The 21,865-nt window shown below is 40.8% G+C and overlaps 1 protein-coding gene across 1 annotated transcript; it reads right to left on the reverse strand.

Moving 5' to 3' along the window:
- LOC118802909 (selection and upkeep of intraepithelial T-cells protein 3-like) lies at positions 1-11,335 on the reverse strand. The gene is made up of 6 exons (XM_036563337.1): positions 11,190-11,335; positions 9,310-9,360; positions 7,273-7,629; positions 2,772-3,014; positions 2,207-2,295; positions 1-159 (listed from the first exon to the last, which is right to left on the reverse strand). Exons 2-6 carry the CDS (start codon positions 9,356-9,358, stop codon positions 151-153), a joined length of 747 nt encoding a protein of 248 aa, XP_036419230.1. The 5' UTR covers positions 9,359-9,360; positions 11,190-11,335; the 3' UTR covers positions 1-150.
- Positions 11,336-21,865: the final 10,530 nt, after the last annotated feature.

Genomic DNA, 21,865 nt, shown 5'->3' on the forward strand with positions numbered 1-21,865 from the left:
CTTCATTTAACTATGTGGAACCTGTTGTTTAAACGAAGTTTAAAGATGTTTTTCTGTGTTTTTAATATGATTTGCTGAATCAGATGAAGGAGAATCAGACATTTCCGCTCTTCAGCCTCAGCTGCCGGACTGCTGAAAAACAAAACGTCTCTAACGGGCCTGAGGTAGCCGTTAGAGACGAGCACAGTCAGAGGAAGATCATGAAGTGGTGGTGGTGGGGTGGGGGGGCTGAGGGGGCTGCAGCACTCCCAGATTTCAGGATTGCAACTGCTAAAAATAATAATAGACGATTTTACACTTCTGTGTTTGTCAATGCGGAAGAGTAAACAGTAGCGTTAAACGGCTTCCGGACAGATGAGTCATTCTATGGAAACGTCCAGCTTTGTGTCCCAAATGTTTATGCTTAAAAAACATGTTAGGGTTACAATTCATCTATATGTTATTTAAACAATTTACATCTTCTCGAGTCTCAATTTAGCAATATTGGTTTTTAAATCAATTATCTAGAATTCCAAGCACCACAGAAGAGCTCGTCCTCACGGTCATGTGTAAAGAGCCATATTCAGAAGTAAAAAAAATGCTTTTCTGCAATTTTAACTGCGATAATCTATACATGACTATGAAATATATGATTTAAATAACATAAAGAAAACAAATGCCCAATGAACATTATGAAACATATAATGAAAGTTGTGGTTTCCAAGGGGAAAAAATCTCTTATTTTGAAATAAAAGTCACACTGATGACATCACTCGACTTCCTTTTACCTGTTTGCTGAGGATCTATGAAGAAAAGCTCATGGTGAGTCCACTGTGTCTTTCAGTTATCAGAGATTTTCTCATTTAGCTCATGATTTCATATGAAGCTTTTAGCTGAAGTCACTGGTGTGACCGACTTTATTCTGAGGTAATTGTGAAAAAATCGAATACAAATGGATTAAATTCCATATTTTAGTGGATATTCCATGATTGACAACATGTGGTTTGATGCTCTGTAGCAGGTATTCTGAAAAATGCGTTGTTCATTAAAATGTCTCTGGTGTTCCTTTATTATGTGTAACACCAATGAGGATCAGTAACCCCAGTGACACCTGTGGACAGTAAAGTGGACGTTTCTGTAGAATGACCCATTTCCTCACATTCGCTGTGTCTCTGAGCTGGTTATGGTGTTCTGGGCACTCGCTAATGTTGCTAATGTTCACATGGGCTGAGTATGAAGACTCAAACCTGGGCTTTTTCTCCACAACATAGAGAACATAGAGATCCTCTCGGTTCCCCTCCGCTTTGTAAAACTTCCTCGCGGTTCAGACGCAGATTTTTGCGGAATACGTCCTGAACGCAGCCGCTCTGACACGGAGAGTCCACAGCAACGGACGCGCAGAGTCATACGAGTTCAACAAGTTCAAAGTTTTGAGCGACGCGCTTTGGCCAAGTCAAACTAGCCTTTCTGCCCATGTTGTAGGAGCTACCAGAGGGAGGCTGAAAACCAGCAACCCCCATTGCTGCTCGGTTAGACGGTGCAGGTGGAAGCAGAGCCAGTTTATGAGGAGCCTGGCCACTTCCTATTTCCCCCATTATATTGAAAACAGGACGGCAAACAGCAGAGGGCGCCAGCGAGTGAGTCCTCAATAAATGGGAGGGAATGGAGCTCAACAGCTAAAAACGAAAAGTTAAATAGATTCTAATCACCAAACCAGAACTTTCCTTTAATTTTAGAAGGTAGAAGTTTGTATTTCACTAAAAACTAAGAAAACTCACCTTTATTCTACAGCAAACAGGTTTTAAACCCCTATAACTCCAGTTTAAAAGCTCTTAAATATATAACAGCAATGTTAAAATTTTTATGCTGCAGCCCCCTCAACTCCCCCACTTCCCGCATCCCCGGTTTCTATCCGTTTTACTCACCGCGATGACTGTTTTCTGCAGTGCTGAGTGGTTGAACAGACTTTCAGATAGTGTACCTTTCTGTTCCAGGAGATTCTGATCTGAATGTAGGTTATGCTCTAAAATATGGGGCTCTGAGGTTTGAGGGGCCAAGATCTACTTCTGCTCCTAATGTTATCAATGCACCAATATGAATGATCAGTTGACTGATCCTAAGCCCCGCCTCATTTTCTCAGCTATCGTTCTTTAGCTTAGCTTAGGCTTTCAGTTCTTTAATGGTTAGCGTGGTGCAGGCGTGTACTGAGAGAGGGACAGTGGCCTACCTTTGCTTTGATAACACACACAATCACCGCCACCAGGAGCACAGCCGAAAGGACGCCAACGACCGCTATCCAACTAACACACGTCTCATCTGGAACAGCCGAAAAGATTCAGTTACATTTCAGCAGAGTCTTCAGTCAGAGACTTCAAGAGAGAAGAGAAAGAAAAGCGCTCTCACACTAATGCACTCTTATTTTGAAAAGCAAGCTCCTTCTGAGTGCTTCAACCCAGATAGCAAACACATTTGGGCCTAATCTGTGCCACTTTTGGCACTTACGGCTCAGTTACAGCACGGCGAAGTGTCACGTAGGCCGGACGTGGGCCAAATATCACGAGCTGGAAGCTGAGGTTAAGTCCTCTGGCCCTGATTTGGCCCAGATTTGGCCCATGTACGGTGGACCTGTGGCTGAGTTCAGGCAGCCAGACTCACCCTGAGTCAACATCGTACATCAGGGCCAAATGTGGGCCATCAGAGTTCTACAGATGTGGGCCAACTTTGGGCCAAAAAGTCATTGCTATCTGGGAAGTAGTTCAAGGTTATCAGCGGTAACTCCCAGTAATTCATACATGGCTTGATCTTTTCCTCCTTTACGATTTCCTTCTGCTTCACTCTGCAGTAGAACACGTCACCCGACTTTACATCGGCGCTGCTTTCCACGTCGAACAGCTTATCGTCTCTTTCTGTCTTCGTAACCTTTGCTGTCAGGACGGTTCCGTTACTGTCCAGCCACTCAAGCTCAGGCGCAGGTAGCCAGCCTTTAGATTTACACTGTAAAGTCGCCACTGTGATCTCAGGGTGCGTCCCAATAGCTGTGGATTAAAAAGGGATAAAAACATATAAAAGAGATAAAAGATAGTTCAGAGTTTCACATCCACCTTCTTAAGCAAATGTTGTAAAGGTGCATTAAGAACTGGATGGAAAAGCCAAAAGTTTGAATAAAAAAGTGTTTATGGTGGGACGAGGTGGGACGACAGGAGACAGATCGAGTTGAGATTTTCTCAACTTTATACAAATAAACTCTGGCACAGCGAAGTGTCTAAGTGACCGGCTCAAACACATCATTAAATTCATACATTTACACCACCTTTCATAATTTAAACCAAACTGCTGTACGTTTATGGAGCGTTCTACTGAATCAATTCACACTGAGCTCCCAAAGGAAAACAACTATTCAGTGTATGTTCTGATCTGATCAAACCCAAGACATTAATAGAGACAGGAATAAGCTAAATATACAGTGGTGTGAAAAAGTGTTTGCCCCCTTCCTGATTTCTTATTCTTTTGCATGTTTGCCACACTTAAATGTTTCAGATCACCAGACAAATTTAAATGTTAGACAAAGATAACAAGTAAACACAAAACGCAGTTTATAAATGAAGATCTTTATTATTAGGGGAAAAAGAAATCCAAACCTACAGGGCCCTGTGTGAAAAAGTGATTGCCCCCTAAACCCAATAACTGGTTGGGCCACCCTTAGCAGCAACAACTGCCATCAAGCGTTTGTGATAACTGGCAATGAGTCTTTTACAGCACTGTGGAGGAATTTTGGCCACTCATCTTGGCAGAATTGTTGTATTTCAGCCACACTGGAGGGTTTCCGAGTATGAACCACCTTTTTAAGGTCGTGCCACAGCATCTCAATCGGATTCAGGTCAGGACTTTGACTAGGCCACTCCAAAGTCTTAATTTTGTTTTTCTTAAGCCATTCAGAGGTGGACTTGCTGGTGTGTTTTGGATCATTGTCCTGCTGCAGAACCCAAGTGTGCTTCAGCGTGAGGTCACGAACAGATGGCCGGACATTCTCCTTCAGGATTTTTGGTGGACAGCAGAATTCATGGTTCCATTTACCACAGCAAGTCTTCCAGGTCCTGAAGCAGCAAAACAGCCCCAGACCATCACACTACCGCCACCATATTTCACTGTTGGTATGATGTTCCTTATCTGAAATGCTGTGCTACTCCTACGTCAGATGTAACGGGACATACACCTTCCAAAAAGTTCAACTTTTGTCTCGTCAGTCCACAGAGGATTCTCCCAAAAGTCTTGGGGATCATCAAGATGTTTTCTAGCAAAACTGAGACGAGCCTTTATGTTCTTTTTGCTCAGCAGTGGTTCTCATCTCGGAACTCTGCCATGCAGACCATTTTTTTTTGTCTCTTTCTTATGGTGGAGACACTGACCTTAACTGAGGCAAGTGAGGCCTGCAGTTCTTTGGATGTTGTTGTGGGGTCTTTTGTGACCTCTTGGATGAGTCGTCGCTGCGCTCTTGGGGTAATTTTGGTCAGCCGGCCACTCCTGGGAAGGTTCACCACTGTTCCATGTTTTCGCCATTTGTGGATAACGGCTCTCACTGTGGTTCGCTGGAGTCCCATCTTTTGGTGTACTTCACTTTGTCAGGCAGGTCCTATTTAAGTGTTTTCTTGATTGAGAACAGGTGTGGCAGTAATCAGGCCTGGGTGTGGCTCAGCTTTCCAAAGATGTGATAAAGCACAGTTAATTTATGTTTTAATGGGGGGGACAATCACTTTTTCACACAGGGCCCTGTAGGTTTGGATTTCTTTTTCCCTTGATAATAAAGATCTTCATTTATAAACTGCGTTTTGTGTTTACTTGTTATCTTTGTCAAATATTAAAATTTGTTTGGTGATCTGAAACATTTAAGTGTGACAAACATGCAAAAAAATAAGAAATCAGGAAGGGGGCAAACACTTTTTCACACTGCTGCATACGCAATCATCATTTATAGGGTGATTTCTATCGAGAGGAGTCTGTCCCAAACCCCAACCCCTAAACGTACACTTTAATTTTTAATACTTACATTTTTCCATTGTAGTTTTAAGTGCAGTTAAATAGGTTTGGCTTTAATATGAGTTTAATTTTTAAAGGAAAAATACTGACAACATTAACATGTCCCTAACACAGAGTTTTAGTCTTAGTCTTTAGTCTTATTTTAGTCACAACTCTGCATTTCAGAGCAGGAAGTGAGGCCGCATGCTGAGCAGTTAGATCCCATTGTTTTGAACTAAATGTGTCCCAAAGTCTGAAAATCAGCGTGAAACATTAAGAATCGTCATATTTTCTGCAGTTCAGCACTTTTTAGTGTTTTAATGTAAAATTTGATTATTTTATGTGTGAACAGCTGTTCAGAGCTGCGTTTGCTGGTCGTGTACTGGCTACTATTTTTGTGTTCTGCTCAAAATGAGCTAAAACTGTCACTGAAACAGTCACTACTGAAACAGTCACTACTGAAACAGTCACTACGGAAACAGTCACTTCTGAAACAGTCACTACGGAAACAGTCACTACTGAAACAGTCACTACGGAAACAGTCACTTCTGAAACAATCACTACTGAAACAGTCACTACTGAAACAGTCACTACGGAAACAGTCACTTCTGAAACAGTCACTACGGAAACAGTCACTACCGAAACAGTCACTACCGAAACAGTCACTACGGAAACAGTCACTACGGAAACAGTCACTACTGAAACAGCCACTACCGAAACAGCCACTACCAAAATAGTCACTACTAAAACAGTCACTACTGACAGTCACTACTGAAACAATCACTACTGAAACAATCACTACTGAAACAGTCACTACTGAAACAATCACTACGGAAACAGTCACTACTGAAAGTCACTACAGAAACAGCCACTACCGAAACAGCCGCTACTGAAACAGTCGCTACGGAAACAGTCACTACTGAAACAGTGACTACAGAAACAGACACTACTGAAACAGCCACTACCGAAACAGCCACTACCAAAACAGTCACTACTAAAACAGTCACTACTGACACAGTCACTACCAAAACAGTCACTACGGAAACAGACACTACGGAAACAGTTGCTACTGAAACAGTCACTACTCAAACAGTCACTACCGACACAATCACCACCGAAACAGCCACCCCCGACACAGTCACTACCGAAACAGTCACTTCTGAAACAGTCACTACTGAAAGTCACTACCAAAAGAGTCACTACCGAAACAGTCACTACTGAAACAGACACTACTTAAACAGTCACTACTCAAACAGGCACTACTGAAACAGTCACTACCAACACAATCACCACCAACACAGTCACTACTGAAACAGTCACTACTGAAACAGTCACTACGGAACAGCCACTACCGAAACAGTCACTACCAAAACAGACACTACGGAAACAGACACTACTGAAACAGTCACTACTGAAACAGTCACTATTGAAACAGTCACTACCGAAACAGTCACTACTGAAAGTCACTACTGAAACAGTCACTACTGAAAGAGTAACTCCCGAAACAGTCACTCCCGAAACAGTCACTACTGAAACAGTCACTACTGAAACAGTCACTACTGACAGTCACTACTGAAACAGTCACTGCCGAAAGTCACTACTGAAACAGTCAGTACCAAAACAGTCACTACTGACACTGTCACTACTGAAACAGTAGCTACTGAAACAGTCACTACCGAAACAGTCACTACTGACAGTCACTACTGAAACAGTCACTACTGAAACAGTCACTACTGACAGTCACTACTGAAACAGTCACTACTGACAGTCACTATTGAAACAGTCACTACTGAAACAGTCACTACACAAACAGTCACTACTGACAGTCACTACTGAAACAGTCACTGCCGAAAGTCACTACTGAAACAGTCAGTACCAAAACAGTCACTACTGACACTGTCACTACTGAAACAGTAGCTACTGAAACAGTCACTACCGAAACAGTCACTACTGACAGTCACTACTGAAACAGTCACTACTGACACAATCACTACTAAAACATTTGGTAACATTCCATCTTCAGGAGTTCAAAATAGAAGCACCAGCTTTGTTTCACAGAAAATGTGCTTTAATGTTTCTGAAACTGACATCACAAAGAAATTTTTTATTTATTTATTTATTTTTTTAAAAGTCAGTTTGATGGAAACAAAAACATTATTGTGGTTATATTGCAATTTGTGCAGAAAATCCATGGAAAGTTAAAAGCTACTAATTAATTGGGATTTTTCTGTTATTCACTTTTTCTACAGTTAAAATACATTTAAGTGGAAAGACTTTTACCTTTAACTTGAAGATCAACTTCCACTGCTCCCTCTTGGCTTCCAGACTTAACAGTGCATTTGAATTTTCCATTGTCAGCACCTTTGACCTGAGCCAGGCTGAGAGAGGCGTCGCCTTTCCTGAGCGCAGCTTTATGAAGAGCTGTTCTGTTCTTGTAGGACCCGGACTGCTGGGTGACATCATCCTTTTTATTTTCATACAGATGCACTTTTGTGTTGGATTTGGTCCACGTAACATTCAAATCCTCGGCGTTCATGCTGGCTTTATCGCTCTCACGCTGGACGAAGCACGGCAGAATTACATTATAACCAAGTGGAATTGAAACAGGACTGCCTGGACTGACCACCTTAAACTTCTCTGTGAAAGAGAAACAGAGCATTCAATAAACCACAGACAATCTACTGAGTCACGCACACCACAGATAATCTACTCAATAACATACACCACAGATAATCTACTCAATCACACACACCACAGATAATCTACTCAATCACACACACCACAGATAATCTACTCAATCACACACACCACAGATAATCTACTCAATCACACACACCACAGATAATCTACTCAATAACACACACCACAGATAATCTACTCAATCACACACACCACAGATAATCTACTCAATCACACACACCACAGATAATCTACTCAATCACACACACACACCACAGATAATCTACTCAATAACACACACCACAGATAATCTACTCAATCACACACACCACAGATAATCTACTCAATCACACACACCACAGATAATCTACTCAATAACACACACCACAGATAATCTACTCAATCACACACACCACAGATAATCTACTCAATCACACACACCACAGATAATCTACTCAATAACACACACCACAGATAATCTACTCAATAACACACACACCACAGATAATCTACTCAATAACACTCACCACAGATAATCTACTCAATAACACACACCACAGATAATCTACTCAATAACACACCACAGATAATCTACTCAATCACACACACCACAGATAATCTACTCAATCACACACACACACACACACACACACACCACAGATAATCTACTCAATCACACACCACAGATAATCTACTCAATCACACACACCACAGATAATCTACTCAATCACACACACCACAGATAATCTACTCAATCACACACCACAGATAATCTACTCAATCACACACACCACAGATAATCTACTCAATAACACACGCCACAGATAATCTACTCAATCACACACACCACAGATAATCTACTCAATAACACACACACCACAGATAATCTACTTAATCACACACACACCACAGATAATCTACTCAATCACACACACCACAGATAATCTACTCAATCACACACACACACCACAGATAATCTACTCAATCACACACACACCACAGATAATCTACTCAATCACACACACACACACCACAGATAATCTACTCAATCACACACACCACAGATAATCTACTCAATAACACACACCACAGATAATCTACTCAATCACACACACACACCACAGATAATCTACTCAATCACACACACACACACCACAGATAATCTACTCAATCACACACACACACACCACAGATAATCTACTCAATCACACACACACACCACAGATAATCTACTCAATCACACACACCAAAGATAATCTACTCAATAACACACACACCACAGATAATCTACTCAATAACACACACCTCAGATAATCTACTCAATCACACACACACCACAGATAATCTACTTAATCCCACTCAATGTGTGTTTGTCCTCTGAAATTCTTGATAAATATAATCATAGTAGTGACACAAACACCTTCAAACACACATTCAGACTCATTTTACATTCATTCAGTCTTAATCTCTGGATTGTTCTTTTCATTAGTTCACAATAAATACAGCTCAGGAGAAACTTAAACTGAACTAGTTATTCATCTTGAGAGGTCTTCCAGCCTGTGTGTTGTTTCTCTAATCTGTGTGGGACTGTAGGCTGTATGTGTTTGGGAGTTCAGTCCTTTAATAGAGTTACTGTACCTGAAAGAGCACAGTGGAGGAACAGCATCATCACCCAAACACACTTCATTTCTGAAACACAGATGACACCAGTTCACTCAGCAGAGCCAGACAAACATAAAATTATTGATTTATTACTTTTAATCATTTTTTGTGTTGTAAAAAACCTAAACCATAATAAACACACCCTGCTTAAGAATGAGCAGCTCAGCAGACGGCTAACAGGCTAAAAGTCTTTAGGTTAATATATTTACTAAAGGACTAAAACTGCAATAGAGAGTAAAGAATATGTGAGGCGCATGTTTTCAAACACATCTAAAGCTTCAAGTGTCAGAGTTTAAGCTGGATCAGCCGTGCTGGGTCACAGTGAGTGGGATTCCCCTATAGTTGTATGACATATTTGCGTAGTGCATGCTGGGTATTGTAGTGAAGGAACACAGACAGGACAAAAACATAAAAGAGATGTAAAATAGTGACTTTTCAATGAGGCTGAGGTGGAATGGGGTATAAAATAAACACCCATAAGCACTAAACTGTAGCGTCCTGTCCTGCTCGGTCCTCGTCCTCCTCTGTCTCCCCCTTGGTTGTGCCTTGTGTTTTTTTTGTGTTTTTGTTTATGTCTGTCTTGTGCTTTTGTTGTTGTTTTGGTCCCTGGTCCTGCCCCCTTGTCATCTGCTCCACCTGCCTGTAGTCTGTAGCCCCGCCCCTTATCAGTCCCAGGTGTTTCTTCTTCCCCCTCCGTGTATTTATACCCCTGTGTTGCTCAGTTCCTCCCCTCCTTTTCTCACTGATGTCCAGACCAGGTCAGAACACAGGAGCCCGGCTGGGTGGTGTCTGTTACTGTGGATTCACTTTGCTGCCTAATGATATTACAGGAGGCCCCGTGGTGGCTTTGGTGGGCCCTTAGCAGCCACTCAGCACTCTTTCCAGCCCTGAGTATGAGCGGTTGCTAAGGGCGATACTTTTATTCGTACTTATATCGCTGCAGTAACGATACAGTACTGTATCTACAGTGATGATTTACCTGATTATGAATAACAGTGAAACCTGGTAAAGTGCTCTTCCTGAAGGAAACGCAGGGAGATTACTCAGCTTAAGCTTTCCTACACCCTGACTGGGGTGTGGTGATGATCTCTCTCTCTCTCTCTTACTCTCTCTCTCCCTATTCCTCTCTCCCTCTCTCTCTCTCTCTCTTTCTTTCTCTCTCTCTCTCTGCTTCTCTCTCTCATGCTCTCCCCCCCCCTCTCTCTCTCTCTCTCTTTCTCTCTCCGTCTCTCTCTCTCTTTCCCTCTCTCTCATGCTCTCCCCCTCTCTCTCCATCTCTCTCTCTCTCTCTTTCTCTTTCCTGCCCCACACTCTCTCACTCTTTATTGATTATTGATATCGGTCCTTATTGATATCGGTCATTATTGATATCGATTTTTGACTTTCTATGTCACACTAATGTCTTATAAAGGCTTTACATCTCGTTTTCTTAAGTTATTGAGTGATAACATTTTTTAAAATACTTTTTTCAAAAAGTTCATACATTTCAGAAAAGTAAGTTATTATTTTAAAACAATGTTATCATTTCAGCACAGTAAGACACATTTTCAAGAAATTAAATAATTATTACAACATAGAAAATCAATATTTAGAGAGAATATTAATATTTTGTGATTATCATTATTTTGAGACACTCTAAATTGTGTTAAACTGCTGCCAGTAACAAAAAAAAACAAGGCCAAACTTTTTTTATCCTCTGTCTGATAAGAACAGCCTTAGAGAACCCGCTACCTTTCATTACGGCAATACAGTAATAATCAGATCACTGGTACCTCAGACTGTTTATAAACCCTAAATCAGCATCACATGGTTTATTTTTATAATAAAAACAGCTTCATTAAGAGGAGCGGACTCACCGGACGTTGGTCAGACGGTGGACGGCTGTCTGAGTCTGCGGTAATAAAGCCTTATTAATCAGCTGGAGATCCAGATGATGAGCCGGTCAGAGCTGCTGCATCCCCCCTTTATAAGTGACGCTCGGGGGGCCGTCAGGTTTGGTTTTTGCGTAACGCTGTTTCGGTTGGTTTAAGCTGAAGTGTGAAGGAGCTCTTACACTTACTGTGAAGCCACACCCAGAAATCCTGCTGACCAGCATCAGCTCTTCAGCTGCTGACTGCAGTTTAACTGGACGGTCGTGGTTCTGTACAGTAGCCTAAGGATGCTGGTGTAATAAACTTCTTTATCTGTTCAATAAGCATGATCCATCTCATATATCATAATTACCTCATAATCTATCTCATATAGCATAATCTATCATCATCTATCTCATATAATCTCTAGTAATTTCATATACCCTGGAAAAAGTGTTTAATTGTATTTTATTTAATTGTATTGTATGTAATTTCACATAGTGATTACTGAACACCTCCACACACTGATTCAGGCCTGCAGTTAGCTCCATGCTAATTGGTGGATATCTTCCATACATTAGCCTCATAGCTGCAGTGCTAAAACTAAAGAAGACACAGATATGTCTGGGCTGATGGACTGCATTTCGGACAAGAGAAGAACTGGACATTAGGCTTTTGTCATTTACACAGAATTAAATGTGTATATTGTGCACAAGGCAGTGTGTATGTGTACATAAACAGACGGGGGATGAATTACTGATAAAAACATAAGTGTCCTGGTAACCATCAGCCACCTGAACACCCTCAGTCCACCTCAGCACACGACTCTTTCACTTCAACAGGGAGTACTGTTCAGCTGTTCAGCCGTTGGAGTCCTTTACACTGTGATATCAACCAATCAGGAAAACACAGAATACCACTAGTGACTACTGGACCAGCTGGAACCAATAGAAACTTGTAATGGTTTTTTAGTAGCAGGTTCAGGTTTCTTGATCTTGACCGATCGATTACAAACATCAGCACAAAAGCAGTTCAGCATCCCAGTAATGAAGTCTATTTATTCCCATGTTTCTGCTGAGCTAGGATGTCATTTCACAAATATAGACTATATTATGTTCACATGTGGCAGGAAGTTTATTTCTCTAGTAGCCACTCAAAGCATCCTAATCCTAAATTTCAGTGTTTCAGGAGCGGGCGGGAAACCAGCCCACTGCAGTCGGGAGTGGGATGAAGCATGCATGAAGAGCAATCCTGCAAATCAAGGATTATCCTAAATAAAGTAGAACAATCACTAAATCACAAATATAAACAATATAAAATCATCATCATCATCATCATCATCGTCGTTAACCGCTTAGTCCAGATAGGGTCGCGGTAGCAGTTGGGAGAGCAGAGAATCCCAGGTGACCCTGTCCCCCGCAACTTCCTCCAGCTCATTCCCTGGGGACCCCAAGCCGATCCCAGGCCAACTTGGAGATATAACAATATAAAATAATAACTTTATAATTTTTATTTTTTACAGTATAAAATAATAACAGTAAAACATTTAAAATGAAGTCATTCTAAAGAGCTGTGAAGCAGCTGAGCAGTTGACGGAACTGTGCTGGAACGGGACAAATGAGTCCCGATTTTGGGGCGAAGCGGGCAGAAGCAGGATTAAATCTTACAGGTAGACCTTTACCTCACAGCGAGAAGGGTCTGGGTTCAATTCCCCAGCCAGGTGCCTGAGGTCCTTTCCGTGTGGAGTCTGCATGTTCTCCCCGTGTCTGTGTGGGTTTCCTCCCACAGTCCAAAGAAATGCAGTCAGGCCAGTTGGAGATGGTAAACTGCCCCTAGGTGTGAGTGTGTGTGTGGATGTATATGTGCCCTATGATCAACTGCCGACATGTCCAGGGTGTTTCCTGCCTTCCACCCAATGACCGCTGGGATAGGCTCCAGCTCCCCCCCACGACCCATGAGGATAAGCGGCTTAGATAACGAGTGCGTGTGTCTGTAGAGCAGAGCTGATGTTTTTTGAGGGCTTATGCACTGCAGCTCTACTATAACATCACTCTCTACATAGCTGTGGACGGACTGTTCTAGCTAAGACAGTCTGATCTCGTCCTGCATTGACGTTCTCACCTGACAAACATCTGCTCTTACATATCACACTACTGCACAAGCATCACGCTCACTAAGTGGGCACTTTCAGCCCTGTTTACTGAGGTCTTTCTCATAGAGCTCAATGCAGAGGTCACTTTAGTCACTGATCTCTCAGATCCTCTGGTCAGTCAGACAGTAGACTGCTGCTGTTCTCTGTTCTGTAAGCGAGACTGATGGACTTCTCTTTTTGTCCAGCGCTGTTACAGTAATTTTAGGCCAAAGCGTGAAGCTCAGCGTGAAGCTCAGCGTGAAGCTCAGCGTGAAGCTCAGCGTGAAGCCGCTCCCAAAAATTTTACTGATCAGCATCAGCCCTTTCTTGGCACAGTGTCCCAGGATAGCTGTGGTTTAGTCAGGCTAGCTGTTCTCAGTGAAAGTGTATTTATTTTCACACTGCTGACGTTCACTGCAGTCACACTGGACATGTGCAGAGTGTGTCACTGTGTAAATGGGCATGACCACAGCTGGACCTGAAGACTGGAAATGAAAAAGTGTTGGTGAAATTTACTCACCAACCAGGAAAGACATAATTATACACTCGAGAGAGTCAGAGAGAACAGGGTGTATCGGGTCAGTAGGTAAAATGGGCCACCCTTTGTATCCAGGCAACCATACACAGAAAGAACCATGTGACCAGAGAATCAGGACGAATGTAAGAACAGTGCTGAGCTGACCAGATGCATGATTTCTCTCACCCCAGGTGAAATTAGAAAGGTTAGGATGGTATCAGTCTGACGTGTGAAAAGAAATAGATAGAACTGGGATACTTTAACATACAACCTACAGCCGTATAAACTTCAACATGAGGTCATAAACTTGCTGTGAGTCTTGGTTCATGTGGAGCGTTTTTTGTACCACTGGCATGTTAGGCCAACAGCTCAATGTACCCCAATTACAATAAAAAAGTGTACATTCACTTAAATATAATTATGTAAAACACATCCATGCATGTTGTATTGATAACACAGAACTTCTATCATGCCAAGAAACTACAAATGTAAAACCAAGGTGCAAAACACAGGGGGTCCTGGGGGTCCGGGACCTCCCAATTAAACTGCTGGAGCATCTGAAAGTCTCAAAATTACATTGCTGGGTGTCCCTGAAAATAAACGCATGATGTTTTGCTGTCAGCGTTTATCCGCTGTAGCAGGCTGGTTCACCCAGTTGGTCCTTCATAGTCTAGAAACTGTAACTCTGCCCGGATTCCTCTGAAACACTTTACAATGAGCTGCAGCAGATCTGTAAATCTGAAAACTCGCCCAGTTTCCCAAGAATATGAAATTCTTAATCCATAGGGTTTAATATGATGTTGGCTCACCCTTTGCAGCTATGACAGCTTCAACTCTTCTGGGAAAACTTTCCACAAGGTTTAGGAGTGTTTATGGGAATTTTTGACCTTCTTCCAGAAGTGCATTTGTTAGGTGGACGAGAAGGCCTGGCTCGCAGTCTCCGCTCTAATTCATCCCAAAGGTGTTCTGTCGGGTTGAGGTCAGGACTCTGTGCAGACCAGTCAAGTTCTTCCACACCAAACTCGCTCATCAATGTCTTTATGGACCTTGCTTTCCCCAAACAGTTCCCACAAAGTTGGAGCATGAAATTGTCCAAAATCTCTTGGTGCTGAAGCATTAGGAGTTCCTTTCACTGGAACTAAGGGGCCGAGCCCAACTCCTGAAAAACAACCCCACACCATAATCCTCCCTCCACCAAACTTTACACTCAGCACAATGCAGTCAGACAAGTACCGTCTCCTGGCAACCGCCAAACCCAGACTCATCTATCGGATTGCCAGACGGAGAAGCGTGATTGGTCACTCCAGAGAACACGTCTCCACTGCTCTAGAGTCCAGTGGCGGCGCTTTACACCAGTGCATTCGACGCTTTGCATTGCACTTGGTGATGTAAGGCTTGGATGCAGCTGCTCGGCCATGGAAACCCATTCCATGAAGCTCTCTATGCTGTTCTTGAGCTGATCTGAAGGCCACATGAAGTTTGGAGGTCTGTAGCGATTGACTCTGCAGAAGGTTGGTGACCTCTGCGCACTATGTGCCTCAGCATCTGCTGACCCCGCTCTGTCATTTTACGTGGCCGACCACTTCGTGACTGACTTGCTGTCATTCCCAGTCGTTCCACTTTGTTATAATCCCACTGACAGTTGACTGTGGAATATTTAGTAGTGAGGAAATTTCACGACTGGACTTGTTGCACAGGTGTCGTCCTATCACGGTACCACGCTGGAGTTCACTGAGCTCCTGAGAGCGACCCATTCTTTCACTAATGTCTGTAGAAGCAGTCTGCAGGCCTAGGGGCTCGGCTTTATACACCTGTGGCCATGGAAGTGATTGGAACACCTGAATTCAATTGGATGGGTGAGTGAACACTTTTGGCAATACAGTATATAATATTTATTATTATTAAAGGAAAACACTTGAATAAATGTATGTCCTAACATACTGTTTTGACACACAACACACTTAAAATAATTTTTAAATGCCACCAACCTACATGGATTTTTTGCATAATGTTTTCTAAAGAAATGACTTTTAAAGTTCGCTTTATTACATTTAGCATTTTCATTGCAATATATTTCAAATTAAATACCAATCACATTGATATTGATATTTCTAGGAGTTCACATTTAAAATATGTTTGATTTTTAATGTTTGTAATATGTGTTTTAATGTATTTAGTGCATGTAAGTGTAGAATAATTTGAAATTCATCACAAAGTTCTAGTTTAGAACACAAAAGCACTCGAGGGCAAAGAAGATGAATTTGAACATTAGTTAAATATAATTAAAGTGGGAATACGTTGTATTTAGTAATTTCTAATATGTTTTTGAAAGTAGACTTAAATACATATTTTATTTGTTTAATGTACCTAAGTATATAAATAAAGTAAATTTTGGTTGCAGTTTAACTCAATAAGTAGAACTGAAGTGTTTCAGTAAATCAAGCAGAATATTTAAAATATATTTCACATGTAATAACAGCTCATAATTTGTTTAGAAATGCACTACAAAAGAAAACGAAATGCATTTAATATATTTAATTACAGCTAAATTCCAGCTTAAACACATACATTATCATAAGATGGACACAAACAACACATTCAATCTGAACTAAAGAAAGTTTAAAGTGTGAACATTAAAAGTTTGCGCTTTTCTAATTAAATACACTTTTGAAAAATTCAAAACTTCAATGTATTTCTCTCTTAGATGAGACGCTGGAGAACACGGCACCTCCACTACAGGAGAACCTCACTGAAGAGGTGGACAAAACCATAAAACATCTAATGAAAACGCTGCTGGATGAGGTTCAGACACACATGGAGCAGCTTCTGAGTGAGTTAATGAGAAAATATTCATAACAGACACTGAATAATAGTAGTGATAACCAAATATTTATAGTAGATGCTGACTAATTCATAGCAGATACTAAAAAAATCATAATAGATGTTGAATAAATCATAGGGCATGTTGAATAATTTATAGTAGGCTCTGAATAAATCAAAGTGGATGCTGAATAATTTACAGCAGAAAATGAATAATTCATAGTAGCCATTAAATATTGATAGTCAATAAATAAAAATCATAGCACATACTGAAAAATTCATAGTAGTGACCAAATATTCATAGTAGACACTAAAATTCATAGTGGGTACTGAATAATTCATAGTAGTCACTAAATATTAATAGTAGATACTAAATAATCCACCATGAGTACTGAAAATTCATAGTGGACAGTACATAATTCATAGTGGATGCTGAATAATTCATAGTGCATACAGGATAATTCATAGTAATTACATAATAATTTGTAATAGATACTGTATATTTCCTAATGGATACAGGATCATTCATTCATTGAATGAATGTTCATAGTAGACACTGTAAAATTCATTGCAGATACTAAATAATTCAGAATGACGACTGATTAATTCACAGTAGTCACTTAATATTAATAGTAGACGCTAAATAATCCATATTGGATACTGAATGTTCATAGTGGACAGTAAATATTTCGTAGTATTTATATAATCATTTATAGTAGATACTGAATAATTGATAGTGGACACTAAATAATTTGTACTGCATACAAAATAATTGATATGAATTACGATAATTTATAATAGATACTAAATAATTTACAGAAGTCATTATATAAATAAAAGTTGACAGTAAATATTTCATAGTAGGTGCTGTTTAATTCACAGAGGATACTGAATAAATCATAGGAGGTAAAGAATATTTCAGAATAATCATGGAACTTCATAGCAGAGACTGAATAATTCTTAGTACTTACATAATAATTCATAGTAAATAATGAATTCCTATGAGATATGGAAAAATTCATATTTCATACTGAACAATTTGGAAAAGTACTGAATATTTCTGAGTAATAACTGGAAAATACATCTTAAGAGGGTGTTTTTTAAATCATTTTCCAAACTGAATAATATTCAGTGTCCGTCACAATTGACTGTATTTTTATGAAAACAGAAGCTGACACAGTGATGATGATGATGATGACGGTGGCTGATGAAGCAGCTGCTGAAGCCACCAACGAACCCAAAAGCATCTGTCTGGAGGGCTCTGAGGAGGAACCTCTGGAGAAACATCTGGCTAAGTAAAGAAAATGAACAGATACTGAGATGATAATAACACATTTAGTCAATATTAAAGATTAATTTGAGCTCTAATCTGTCTGAATTCACTCAAGATCATCCAGTGAGCACCAAGGATGAGGCAGCTAAAGCCATCAGAGAGCACCTGGAGGTCCTGTTTGCTGATGCTCTGTTGGCGAGTGTCCAGCCTCTGGGTGAGTAAAGGAAATAAAAATATTACAATGAAAATGAAAGAGCTGGAAAACTGACCATATTTATTCGTATTAAAACAGAAAATGAGATGATGGTGATGACGGCTGATGAAGCGGATGCTGAAGCCATCAAAGCACTCATGGACATCAACCTGAACAAGACTGAGGAGGAACATCTGGAGAAACATCTGGGTAAGTAAAGACATGAACTAATGGCATAAAGAAAATACATGTAATTAATGTTAAACTAGGAATTCTAATTAGTTTTAATTAATTTATTTAAGATAATCTACTGAGCAACACTGACGACCAGTGAGCTCCTGGAGATCCAGCTGGAGGGAGATGGATCAGCGAGTGTCCAGCCTCTGAGTGAGTAAATGAGATAAATCTCAGACTCTAGAGTCAGAACACAACGGAACATCTGTTCACACCATAAATAATGGCACGGACGTACGGTTCTAGGAAAAGGCCTCGATTTGTATAGAACTGTTACGTGATATGGAAATGCTTTGGTCATTAAAAAGGCTCTTTACACTGAAGAGCTGTCCACTGAAAGGTCCTCAATGGAACTAGAAATGGTTCTTCTATGGAAAGAACTTTTACTCCTTTTTCAATACATTAAAAAAACAAAACGTAATTTGAATTCGTCTCGTTGCGGAGAAAGATGTGATCTGCGGAACAGAAGCTGAAGCTCAGCCTGAAGCCACTAAAAACCTGGATGATACTCAAACCACAGAGAACCAACTTCTGAGTGAGTGATAGAAAGAACTGTAGAATATTATGATGATAGCTAGAACAGTTCTGGTGTGGCTCAGGTTTTGATGGATACTTGACAGGGTACTTTGGGTGGTTATGAGGTGGTTGCTAATTTGTTTTTAGGTAGTTTTATGATATTGTAGCATGTTCTAGAAATGTTCTTTCTGGGTTATTGTTCTCCTACAGTTATTCTCTGGGTTCTGACAGAGACTTTTAATGTGAAGGTGGGGCTGGTTCAGCTTTGGGGGTCTGTGTGTCAGATCAGACAGGAACTGGGTGTCAGTCGGAGTTGAGCGCTGATAGAGTGCAGATGTCAGCTGAATGTAGAGCTGGCTGTTAGCTAAAGCCTCGCCTATCGTACGGCGTACAAAGCACATCGGCTTGTGCATCAGCCATGTGTCCTTCAATAGCATTAAACAGTACAGTATTTTAAATGGTTGCTAGGGTGTTGCTAAGGGGGATGTTACAATTTTGTTTTCGTGTTTCTGTCTTTGCTATGGAGTGGCTAGGCCGTTGCTATGTTATCCCAGATGGTTGCTGAATGCTGTTTATCAGTTATTGTCATTCCAGGTTGTTGCTAGGGAATTACTGTGTAGTTGCTATGGAACCTCTGGTGGTTGCTAGGGAATTGTTATGGTGATTCCAAGGAAAATGAAAGCTCTTTAAAAGCACACCTCTCACAATCAGAGTGAAAATTATTGAGTTGATTGGTTTTGAGTCTCAAAAACTGCAAGATGAGTCACAATAAATGTAAAAATGACATTTAGATAAACTGATTTGAAATATGTTGTAATTTAAATGCTGGCTACCATTTCCGTGCTCCAGGACAGACTATCAGAGAAAAGCTGGGTTACTGATTTGTCTAATTTTGTTCTCTAGCTGAAGTGGATGTAAAGAAAAGTGACCCTCCTGAGGAAGAAGAGACCAAAAAGAGAAAAACCAGGAGAGGAACGAGAGGAAAAGGAAGAAAAATTAAAAACAACAAAAACAAAGATCCAAATAACTATACTTTTTAATCCAGAGCGTTTCTCCGTCAGAGCTCGGCGTCGTGTTGGGTCGTCTCTGCTGGCCTGTTTGAAGCCTGTTTGGGTAACATTAGCTACACTAGGTAGCTGATTAGCTTCTCATGTTGGGTTTTTGCTGCCATGATGGGCCCAAAAGCTGATTTGTAGTTCGATCAAAAATAGTCGACACTGATAAAAGTTTGCGTTTGTGCACCTGAGCACATACAAATGAACTTGCACTAAACGTTGATGCTAGTCTGAGTAGCGGTCCAGCTAAACATGCTGTAAGATTATATGCTGTATTGGCCAGCTGACATGAGTCCTAAACAGACTCAATCTATAAGTGTTTACATTCTCTTTGGCGACCAATGAGAATCGTTTTAGTCTGTAAATCTTTTACAGCTGTTAATTCAGTAGAGGAGCTAATGCTAAAGCTAACAATTTAACATTAGATGAGGGTCAGTCGTCGTCTACTCGAGCTCAGTGATGTTCTGCTCAGTGAATGATGAGGAACCGTGATGTTCTGCTCAGTGAATGATGAGGAACCGTGATGTTCTACTCAGTGAATGATGAGGAACCGTGTTGTTCTGCTCAGTGAATGGTGAGGAACCGTGATGTTCTGCTCAGTGAATGATGAGGAACCCTGATGTTCTGCTCAGTGAATGATGAGGAACCCTGATGTTCTACTCAGTGTATGCTGAGGAACCATGCTGTTCTGGTCAGTGAATGATGAGGAACCATGTTGTTCTGCTCAGTGCATGATGAGGAACCCTGATGTTCTGCTCAGTGAATGATGAGGAAACGTGTTGAGGAAACTCTGAGAACAGAGAAATCTCTCTTCTATCTTCAGCTAGCATGGTTAGCCTAGCTTTAGCCTAGCCATGCTAACCTACTTCAGACTGCTCTGTTGTGTCTGTTGCAGGTTCAGCCACTCGTGATTTGTAGTAACATCAGTAAAGTAAGATGATAAACAACAGTGCGAACTGAGAAGACACTGACAGTTTATTAGGTACACTGTCCTCTCATTAGCCATTTTATCGTACACTCTGACTGGGCTGCTAAGGCTGATCCCAGAGAAATGCAGACAATTTTAACACCTTTCACAAGTTGACTCTACAAGGATGTAAACTTTTTAGAGTGTCAACTATTTGTGTTACTCCAATCAATGTTAGCATTAGCAAGACGATATTAGCCCTGGTCCGGTGTGCAGCAGCTAACGTCATATTTAAAGTCGCTAACTCTGATTAGCATTGCTATCATGCAGTGTTCCTCAAATTACACAGCTTTTCTGCTTTTGATATTATCCAATATTCTATAAACAGTATGAAGCAATCAGCGTCCAGCTATCAGCAACCAATAATCAATACAGCAATAACTCTGGCCGCAGAGGCGGCTCTGTCTGCGGTAGCTGTGAGCTAAACATGCTAACTGTGTGACTGGGAGCAGAAGCTGGTTTCACTGAGAGATTTCACTGGGAGTGGCGTTGGAGCTGGGCAGTCAGTCCAGTTCACCATCACGATTAGATGATCCCCAAATCAGGTTATTGATGATATTTCAGTTTACATTAATGATTAATGATTAATGAGTCTGTGTGTCCTGAGAGCTGCTACTTTACTCTGATTGGTCAGTTTTTATTCCTTTTCTATTATTAAAATGACACTAAAGGAATCATATACAGTGTATTTCTATCACCATGACAACAGGGACTCTGCTACTTATGGAACAGAATATGTTCATTTAATGTCCAGCTAGTTTTCTATCAGCACTGCTGAAGCTGATAATGTAATGATTTAATACAGCAAATAAATATCAGTTTAAATATCAAAACAGTGTATAAAAATTAAAAAATGTCAAAGACTATCAGACTGATATGCCCCGCCCACCTTCATGGAAACCAGTCAGTGATCTAAACTAAGGGGCGGGGCTTCTGCTATGGACACACCCACTCTTAAATGACAGGTCTGTTATAC

Source organism: Colossoma macropomum, unplaced genomic scaffold (genome assembly GCF_904425465.1).
Source record: "Colossoma macropomum unplaced genomic scaffold, Colossoma_macropomum, whole genome shotgun sequence".
NCBI lineage: Eukaryota > Metazoa > Chordata > Actinopteri > Characiformes > Serrasalmidae > Colossoma > Colossoma macropomum.

Coding starts and splice junctions, on each gene's coding strand:
- LOC118802909 (XM_036563337.1), bottom strand. CDS start 9,358: ATGAAGTGTGTTTGGGTGATGATGCTGTTCCTCCACTGTGCTCTTTCA. Junction 3,015..7,272: donor AGTTGATCTTCAAGTTAAAG/GTAAAAGTCTTT, acceptor TTTAATCCACAG/CTATTGGGACGCACCCTGAG. Junction 2,296..2,771: donor GGAGGAAAAGATCAAGCCAT/GTATGAATTACT, acceptor CGGCTGTTCCAG/ATGAGACGTGTGTTAGTTGG.